At 43.8% G+C, this 10,312-nt stretch overlaps 1 protein-coding gene across 1 annotated transcript; it reads right to left on the bottom strand.

Annotated features, from left to right (window-relative positions):
• Positions 1-1,515: 1,515 nt before the first annotated feature.
• LOC137257922 (uncharacterized) lies at positions 1,516-9,273 on the bottom strand. The gene is made up of 4 exons (XM_067795430.1): positions 9,034-9,273; positions 7,005-8,062; positions 3,293-3,480; positions 1,516-2,045 (listed from the first exon to the last, which is right to left on the bottom strand). Exons 2-4 carry the CDS (start codon positions 8,045-8,047, stop codon positions 1,861-1,863), a joined length of 1,416 nt encoding a protein of 471 aa, XP_067651531.1. The 5' UTR covers positions 8,048-8,062; positions 9,034-9,273; the 3' UTR covers positions 1,516-1,860.
• Between the last annotated feature and the right edge of the window lie 1,039 nt (positions 9,274-10,312).

Here is a 10,312-nt window from a genome sequence, read left to right on the forward strand (position 1 = left end):
CCAGTATATTAAATGCTCTGTTCTTGCTTTTGCGCACTTCCTTTCATGGACACAACGGTACTGAGGTTGTTGGACACCTGTCACTACCATAGAGCGCCCATTAATATTTCCTCATCTGCAAGGCTTACCAATCTTTAGACTGGGTCGCGTCTTAATGGAAATTTGACCGGTGGTCTGTCTCTCCACCCCAGGCTTTTTCCGCGCTGGGGGTGACAGCCCTGCGCTCGCATTTCAGCTGCGTCAGTTTTCACAAAGGTGATATTTCACGCTTCGGAATCATTTTCCGTCTTGTCATCATTGCCCACTGTCTATGAATTAGCTGTATTGACAAATTAATTTCGTAGCCTGGGGGATAGACTCGTTATGCGTGTATTCTAAGGCAGGTTTTCGTTTAAACCGAACTAACGTATTTGTTCCAGCGTTATCAGTTTTCTTTAGCCAAGTGAGTGAGTGAGCCACTTTCAGCAATAATGGGGGGACACCAGAAATGAGCTTAACTCATTGCACCCTGTGGGGATTCGAACCCATGTGTAAAGCGTGACGATGGAATGTTTTAATCACTAGGCTCCTCCACTCTTAGACAAATAATGCAGATACATGGTACGCTCTCTGAATAAAAGTGAGTGAGTGTAGTTTTACGCCGCCCTTAGCAATATTCCAGCAATATCCCGCCGGGGGACACCAGAAATGGACTTCACACTGTGGGGAATTAAAGCCTGGTCTTCGACGTGACGAGCGATCGCTTTAGCCACTAGCCTACCCCGCCCTCTGAATAAAAAAGTCTCGTTATGCTAGTACATGTATATACTTTACGGCAGGTTTTCGTTTAAACCGAAGTTACCTGTTTACTCGAATGTCACCATTGCTGTACACAAATCATGCAGATAGATGCACACCCTTTCCGTCGAAGTTCTATTAATCATCTTCATCTTTGAAAAGGTTATCTATGAAATGGGAATACGCCCATGGCAATATAGATGTTGCCGATAAATTTCCTGGGGATTATATTGGCGTGAGAAATTTGTCCAAACATTTTTTCAGTGAGCGTATCTTCCGGGCAAAATATACAATGAAAATTGAATTTGATCCTGCTCATATAAGAGAGTGAGTAAGATCAAATTCACGCAAGCAATAACCACACTGGAGATCGAACTCAGGACCTTCTGGGTGACACACACACAGTATGAAAACTGTCGCCTTGGTTGATTGGGTGGTAGCAGTTTAAAGCCGCAACATTCCAGATATATATGGGCGGTCTGTACATAATCTAGCTTGGACCAGACAATCCAGTGATCAACAGTATGACCATCGATCTACGCAACTGGGATCCGATGACATGTGTCAAATGGGCCAACGAGCCTGACTACCTGATCCTGTGCGTTGCCTCGTACGACAAGCACGGGTTACTGAAGACCGATAATCTAACACGGTATCCTCACGGGTACTGACGTTACTAGGCTGAATACAGTCGCCTACTGTGAAGTACTGATCGATATGTCTTCTATTACCTATATATACGATACAACCATTTTCTATTCGTTGTTTCGCTTAAGTGTACTTTGTGAAATATCTGTTTAATAATATAGTTATTTATTCAGTAATACAGACATTTAGCCTTTAAACATAATTCTGTTTGAATAGCCCATTACCGTAACTATGGTGAGGATTGCTGGCTGTCTTCAGTTAAACTACAAATACTGTCCAATAAAATGTTCTGTCAGAGAGATATCCTTCAGTCAGATATAGTAGCAACGGGGGGTTGGCATCTTTCGAAAGGAGTCGAAAATATCTCGGGTGTTAATCATGATAAAAGAAGTGCATTAGATAGTCAAGGAAGGATTGTAGTTGGTTCGCGTGTTGTTAGTACGGGGTCTTGGACATGGTGAAGGTGTCGACGACCTTGTTGGATTTGCTGAGGATGTATTCGAACTGTATTTGCCACCTGGATGGCCGCATCAGCAGGTACCCGGTGTCGAACGTCGCCTCGTCGAATGCTCTCCACTTCACGAAGGGCATGAAGGTTGGGTCGTTCAGTTCCGGGTTCCCTGAAACAGGAAGGGTCAGTGTTGTTGGACAGCCTTGTTCCCTGGGTCTCTGTTACACCCGCGCTACGCCCAACCCCAGTGTCGAAGAGTAGCGCAGACTCAACGGACCCCGGGAACCAGGCTGTGTTGTTGTAATGATATGTTCCAGGCTCTCTGAATGAGAATACTGACGAAAACATTTCATATGGGTAAAGACATTCTAAATGTCACCTTACGTGATTATGATTGAACAAAGAGTTTGTAAAATCGCAATAAACACATCGCAAACGTACTGTATAAAGGTCTATAAGTAAGCCATGGCACTTCCGGTGATGTACTTCCGGTCTCATAATTGTCAGTTGACAGTAACGAACCGATAATCCTTGCATGAATAACAAATTTCCGATCCCCATTTATTACGACTGTCAACAACTAAGCATGTTTGTACACTTGGTCCGGTCTAGTAAAGTCATATTTGGAAGTCGCCAATTTGGAACCAGAACTGGTTCTTGAATATACGGAAATCTGGTACCGAATGTAAGCTGGGCCCCGTCTCAAATATCGTAAGTTGGGGCGCGCAAAGAGAACCCGGACCCTTCTTAGTAGTGGAAGCAGCGTCTCGCGAGATTTACATGCCATATTTCCACCTATTATGGAAACACCTAACAGTTAATGAGGAGAGGCGAGTATCACGTCCATCCAATAGTGTGTGGAGATCGGACAAACCTTCCTGAGAAGACTTGCAGTGACCAAATTCAGAATTCTTGAGATAATCAAATCTATGTCAAATTCAAAACGATTCTACTTTACTTCTTTAACCCCTCGATTCCAGATATCTCGATACAGCTGACTATGTCCATGGAAAGATTTCCCCTTTGGCTGTAGATATCAGGGATATCAGAAAAGACAGCACGTGGAAAATATGAATGGGTGTATACCAGCCTTTACTGTTCAAATATCGAACTTCTCGTCTATACTCGCTTTAGAGATCCATAATTCATCTTCTCAGAGAAAAAGAACGTTGCGCTATGAGAACGTGTGTGTATGCGTTTTGTCGTCACCATAGATACGGTTTCACCTAAATTCGAATGCCACGATGTGAATGAAAGAAGTACATGTTTGAGACAGAACATGGATACTGTGACGTCACTTCCGGAAGGAAGTTATACGTACGAATGGGTCCGGTATATTTAACATAACAGAATAAGAATTTTATAGTCTGTAATCGAAGATGCCCTCCACAATAAGACACGAAAGATGTGACGTACCGGCAGCGCCGTTAACGATGTAGACGGGGGACAGGGAGTTGGTGTAGTCTTTCTGGGCGATTCGCTTCTTATACACGGGGTAGGAACGTTCGTACTGGTGGTTGTGGCCGCTCATGTAGATGTCCACGTTCTGGTAGTAGAGGAGGTCCTCGATGTTGGCACGGTAACGTGGAGCCTCTATGTCGCATCTGGAAGAGTGAGTGAGTGAGTGAGTGAGTTTGACGCCCCTTTGACGAGTATTAGGTTATATAACGGCGTGGCTGAAACCTGAAAAGTAGCGCAATTTTGACGCCATAAACAACTGGAGCATTTAGTCCTACCTTCATAACGTGGGTGACTGGTTCTACGCCACTTTTAGCAATTTACCAGCAATATCACAGTGGTAGGCACCAAACACTGGTCGTGCACACTGGTCACAAGACCCGGGAATGGAACGAGCAAACACTTTGACTACCAGGCCACCAAACCGCCCATTATCTTTTCAAACAGGCAAAGTTGAAAAATTATATACATGTGTTTTTGTTAAACTCTGTTCGTCAAACACCCAGCACAGAAGTCAGCAATAACCTGGTGCAAGCAGACAACCAAAACCTACACATCCAATCCTCATTCTGGATGCATTCATTAACTTCAAACTGGGGAAAACAAGTAAACTATATATAAACTATATACATTTACCAGCGTTACATTTCAGCACAAAATTGTCCATAAATACGTTTTTCAACATGACTGCGGAAGTCATTTTGAAATCGGATTTGTATCCCCTGAACATAACATACCCATCTCTGACAGTGCTAAACAACTGAACTTTCACTTTACTGGTTAAGCCGTTTCTGGAGAGATGATTACATTGCTGGGAAATGGATGTGGAAAGGGTCAAAGTGCAGAGGCCTCATTAAGATAGAATGTAAAAATATCACGAAAAGGAGCATTTATTATGCAGTACTAAGAACAAAAATGCCAAGAAACAGATTAGATTTTCAACATGGTTGTGGATAGTATGAAATTCTGACTCGAACCTCTTATGTTTATTTATTTGTTGTTTTGACTCAGCAGTCATCAATATTCTAGCTATACGGCGGCTGTCTGTGAATTATCGGATCTGGACCAGACCATTCAGTCAGTGAGTACGACCACCCGATCCCGTCAGTCGCCTCTTTCGACAAACATGGGTTACTGAAGATCAGGTCTAACTCCGGATCCGCAAGGGTTTCGAACTTCCTAAGCAAAGCAAAGTCGTCATTGGTGGAACACTGCTCGCGAAGCTTGAGGATAACGGGTGCCATTATTGCCACCTCCGTCCACAACAGACTCCGAACAAAGACCCCATAAGCTCAGCTGACTTTTAATTAGGTTAGTTAAGGTGTGCACTGCTGTCATGGTCATGAAATACTGCCGATGGTGACTTACGTTTTAACTCACGCTCTCACTAAAATGTTAAATGCTATGAACAAATCTCAGTTAGGGTCCCCATCCGCGAAGCGTTCGTAATGTTAAGGAGGCGGTGGGGGTAGCCAAGTGGTTAAAGCGTTCGCCCGTCACTCCGAAGACCTGGGTTTGATTCCCCACATGGGTACAATGTGTGAAGCCCATTTTCTGGTGTCCCCCGCCGTGATTTTGCTGGAATATTGCTAAAAAGCGGCGTAAAACTACACTCACTCGTAACGTTAAGACCATCGTGACTTTGCAGTTTATCACAGGCGTACGTATGTCATAGCTCTACGAACGCTTTGTGGATCAGGACCTAGGTTCTTTTGTTGCTTGGGCTAAATGCATCAGCTGTACTCTTCTCATAACGAACCTTTCGATGATTACAACTCCATAACATTACTATATATAAGATACCGAACAGACAGTCTCTGCAGCACCAATGTAGACTACACCGATCCTTTGAGTATTTAATCCATTAAACAGGATGAAATCCATTTGATCACAGCACTAAAATCATTTAGTGAAATTGTCGGTGAGATGGGCGAAGATTCCCTTAAATGCCTCCAGAAGTAACCCATTTTAACACCCCCCCTTACGTCCCGCCCTCCTTAGTCAGAAGGAAGCGCTACATGTCGCACGAAGACCTGCCGAGTTCTCACTGAAGACCTGGAAATGTAAGTGGAGCCCCAACTGAATCAGCGTATTGGTCGTCTCTTAATGGCGAGCCCTGTTGGAGGGTTTACTTCTACTCCAGGGCCACATTTCTGTCCATGCGATCATGTTTTTTAATCGTCCAAAAGTGGTAAAACATGCGTTAGTACTCTCAATACAATTTGCCTCTTTTTACAGACGACACCTTCAGACAGCACAGAGGCCCTACCTTGTGGGACAAATCGCCTCTTTAAACAGATGACACTGGAAGAGAACAGGCTAACACAATCCTTTACTTTACACTGAGTACAGCTTATCTCTCTATACAGACGACAGTGTTTCAGTAGAAAGGACTAACACAATCTGATCGAATCTGAGTACAACTTATCTCTCTATACGGACGGCAGTGTTTCAGTAGAAAGGACTAACACAATCTGATCGAATCTGAGTACAACTTATCTCTCTGTACAGACGACAGTGTTTCAGCAGAACAGACTAACATAATCTGAACGAATCTGAGTACAACTTATCTCTCTGTACAGACGACAGTGTTTCAGTAGAAAGGACTAACACAATCTGATCGAATCTGAGTACAACTTATCTCTCTGTACAGACGACAGTGTTTCAGTAGAACAGACTAACACAATCTGCACGAATCTGAGTACGACGTATCTCTCTGTACAGACGACAGTGTTTCAGCAGAACAGACTAACACAATCTGCACGAATCTGAGTACAACGTATCTCTCTGTACAGAAGACAGTGTTTCCGTAGAACAGACAAACGCAATCCTACCTTGCGAAGTACAACTTATATCTGTATACAGACGACAGTGGTTCAGTGGAACGGACCAACATAAACTTACCTTACACTGTGTACAACTTACTTCTGTTTATAGACGACAGTGTTTCCATAGAACGGACCAACGCAATCCCACCCGACACAAGTACAGCTTATCTCTCTACACAGACCACAGTGGTTCGGTAGAACGGACTACGTGATCTTAATTACACTGAGTACAACTTATTTCTCTACACAGACGAAAGTGTTTCAGTAAAACGGACCAACGCAATCCTATCTTACAAAAGTACAGCTCATCTCTCTATACAGACGACGGTGGCTCGGTAGAACGGACCACATAATCTTACCTTTCACTGAGTATAGCTTATCTCTCTATACAGACAACAGTATTTCAGTAGAACGGACCAACATAAACTTACCTTACACTGAATAGAACTTACCTCGGTTCATAGACGACAGTGCTTGAGTAGAACGGACTAAACAATCTTACCTTACCCTGAATACAAGTTACCTCTCTATACTACAGAATTAAATAATGAATTAATAATGATATATTATCCTGAAATGTGATGAATATCTTCATATACATGTCTAAATTTTATCCCGACCGTCGGAGAGGTGAATTGGAGAATCTGGCAGTCCGTGTTGCAAATAATTCGTCCTGGGCGGTCCGGGAGGCAGGTATTTCAAACGCTGCTATACAGACGACAGATATTCAGGAGAAAGGACTAACACAATCTGCCCTCACTCTGGGACAACCCATCTCTCTATGGAAAGACACCGGGAAAATAAACCCGGTCAACATAATCATACTTTAATCTTGAACTTACCTCTCTATGCAGACGATGCTGGTACAGTAGAGTGGGCGGTGGCCAAACACCATGATCCACGGAACGTTCTCTCTGTTCTGATTTGCCTTCTTCAGATCCTGTTCCATCCACAGATACTGCGTCGAGTTGGGGCTGAAGTCGTGCTCGGTGGAGTAGGCAACGAAATGGATGCCCATGTAGTCGAAGGAGTACCAAAATGGCGACGCCGATCCGCTCTCTTCATATGGCATCTTCAGCCAGTTCAAATAAGCCGCAAATTCAAACTGAGCCTCGTGGTTGCCAGGGGCAACCATGTAGGGGACACGTGACACTATAGGTTGCAGTAGGTTCATGTATTCAACCCACACCTCGCTGTTGTTGTGACTGTCGCCGCCGAACTTGTCAGCGTAGCTGATGTCACCGGCGTGAACAAGAAGTTGAACCTCCCCAGTGTTGACATGTTTTGTAATAGACGCCATTGTGTCCTCACCTCTCTTAACGCCCATGTCGGCCACGACCGCTATTGCCGGTGCTGCGGTGGGCATTTCGACCACGGTGTTAGTAAGGAGCGATTCCATGTTGGCTTGAGTGACGTTCCTTGCATTTGGAGACTGAAGTGTAAAATTTAAAACACTGCTCCATCCAAACTGTGGATCTCCACATCTGTAGTAGTAAACCCCTGTGGGAGACGAAAGTGACGTCAGATTCAAGATGGCTGTGTTCAGGACCCAGAGAAACATGCCGTCGGGATAGGAATAGGCTTCACCGGTGGCGTTAACGCCAAGGGAGGTAACTGTTAAACCGTACATACATACTGGTGTGTACTGTGCGTCCGAGGACCAGGTAGTTGGGTTTAACCACGTGACACGCATGGCTGTTGAACCTTGGAGAGCGAGATGTACAGCTTGTACACTCGGGGAGACGCTCACCGGGAAATGGAGTTGGTAGGTCCGTTCAATTTCCTCTCTGGAGTGAAGTTGTTCAGCGATGCATCCTCCACCGAGTTGATACGAAGGCAGAACATGCGACATCAGCGTCACCATCAGGAACAGCAACGCTGCCATGGTAACAGTTCACAGCTGCGAGAAAGACACATATAATCATCATAGTAATCATTTTTAACAGGAAAACAAAAAACAAAACAAAAAAAACAACAAAAAAAACACGAACGAAAACTCTGGCTTTTTGTCACGTTTCTACATAGAAGACATAAACATGAATGCTTACTTGTAGAGTACATGTATTTCATATTTTGAAAATTGCGTTTCTTTTGCTGTTCAGTATAGTTTTCTTTGTTGTTAAAGCGTCCAATGGCCGTCGGTCCGCACATCATTAGACTGCCAATGGGGCGGTGGGTAGCCTAGTGGTTAAGTCGTTGGCTCGTCACTCTGAAGACTTGGATTTGATTTCCCACATGGATGCAATATGTGAAGCCCATTTCTGGTCTCCTCCGCCATGATATTGCTGGAATATTGCTAAAAGCGGCATAAAACTAAATTCACTCACTAGACGACTGCACTCCCGTGTACTCTAATATCTTACTAACCATGTGTGTGAAGGACAATTCTCTGTCCCCTGGGGTGATGTTGCTGGAATATTGATAAAAGCGGTGTAAAACTAAATTCACTCACTACTAACCATAAACCAACAAGGTCGACCTTTTACAACACTCGAAGGATATCCTTTGCTTGTTTGTACTCGTTCTTATAAGAACGGGTGTGGTGTTGACAAACCGAAAAATATAATCTGTCGGATTTGGATTCGAACCCACAGCCATATACTTCTTAATACCTGAGTGCCCATAGCTCTATACAGCAATTTGCAGTGCTATAGACGACTGGCGTCCCGGGCACCCGAAGATCTTACGAAGCTTACCAGCAACGTCGAGCGTCAGAGTTTTAACAAAACTAGGACCATGGTCGTTAAACAAAACTAGGATCACGGTCGTGGCTTGTTTGTGTACGTCCTCACAACACAACTCACTTCCGGGTTCGCGTATATTTCACAGTGGGTTTGTAGCACTGTGTAAATACGCAGTTTAAATACTTACATATATACACTGTCCTGGATGTGGAGCTGAACTCTTTGTGTCCGTTATCGAAGTACCATGTGAAGGTAAAGGCAAGATAACAGGTACATCACATGACGATAGTGTATAGGTGTTCAACAGTGAGCCCGTCAACATTCAACAGTGTTTAACATACTTATGATAACACCGTTTCAAGGAGCAGTCGTTTGACAAGAACGCGGAATTAATTTGAAAACTCACTTCCCTTCTCAACATCCTTCACAGGCTCACGTGACCACGTGGGTGCTGGGAGAGTGAGTGAGTCTGGTTTTACGCCGCAGTGTCATGGGAAGAAGGGGGGGGGGGGGGTGATTTAAAGCAGGCGTCATACGCTGTACCCATGTGAGGAATCGAACCCGTGTCTGTGGCATGTCGAGCGAACGCTGTAACCACTGTGCTACCCCACCGCCCTTTGTGGATGTTACAGTATATTAGGCATGACTCTGAGGGTTCTAATGCCAGAAAGAATCAATAACCCAACACAAACCCTAGAATGTGTACTCAAAGTGTAATCTGAGTGTAAACACTGAGAATCCTAAGTATACCATGTGTTAAATCTGACCACTTTCTAAATGGCTTTGTATATTTTAAGTATGAACTACAAAACAGAATTTGTGAAGCAATACTCCATTGGATTGTGCTTTCGTGGGATTTCTTTCCATTTGTTAAACTGCTCCGGTAATTTATTTTAAGCCTGTTAACCTCTAAGCGCTTCACAGACAGCTTGGGTTGTAAGACCCATTGATCGAGAAAATATTGTGGCGCTTTGAGCATAATATTGAACTATGGGAAAATACGCATTATAAATGGACAATCATTGACATCATGATATAATCGGAAAAAAAAGTTGTATATTTTTATAAATAACTACATCCTGCAAATTCTGAAAAAAATGTTACACGTTATACCCCAGAATTACAGATTGTTAAACAGGCCACGAGGGAATTAATTTGGGGGAGTCTCAAAATTATTTCGGCTCAGTCAGACAGAAAAATATATTCAGTCTCACCAGGCCGTTTCCTTACTCGTGACGTGTGAACGCTTTGACCACAAGGCTGCCGACCCTGTTTTGGGGAGATCAGGTGCTGTTGTCCAAAACAATCTTAGCGCTAAGACCTCCTTAAGTCTGTTAAGGTATGGGAGTTACGGTCACCTTAGCACTTTGTACAACGACATTCTGGTCTCTTAAATACGATATGATATTCGGGAGACACTTCGTTGTAACTGCTCTAGGGTGGTAATAAGGGTAACAAGAGACTGT

This window comes from Haliotis asinina, chromosome 12, assembly GCF_037392515.1.
Source record: "Haliotis asinina isolate JCU_RB_2024 chromosome 12, JCU_Hal_asi_v2, whole genome shotgun sequence".
Taxonomy (NCBI): domain Eukaryota; kingdom Metazoa; phylum Mollusca; class Gastropoda; order Lepetellida; family Haliotidae; genus Haliotis; species Haliotis asinina.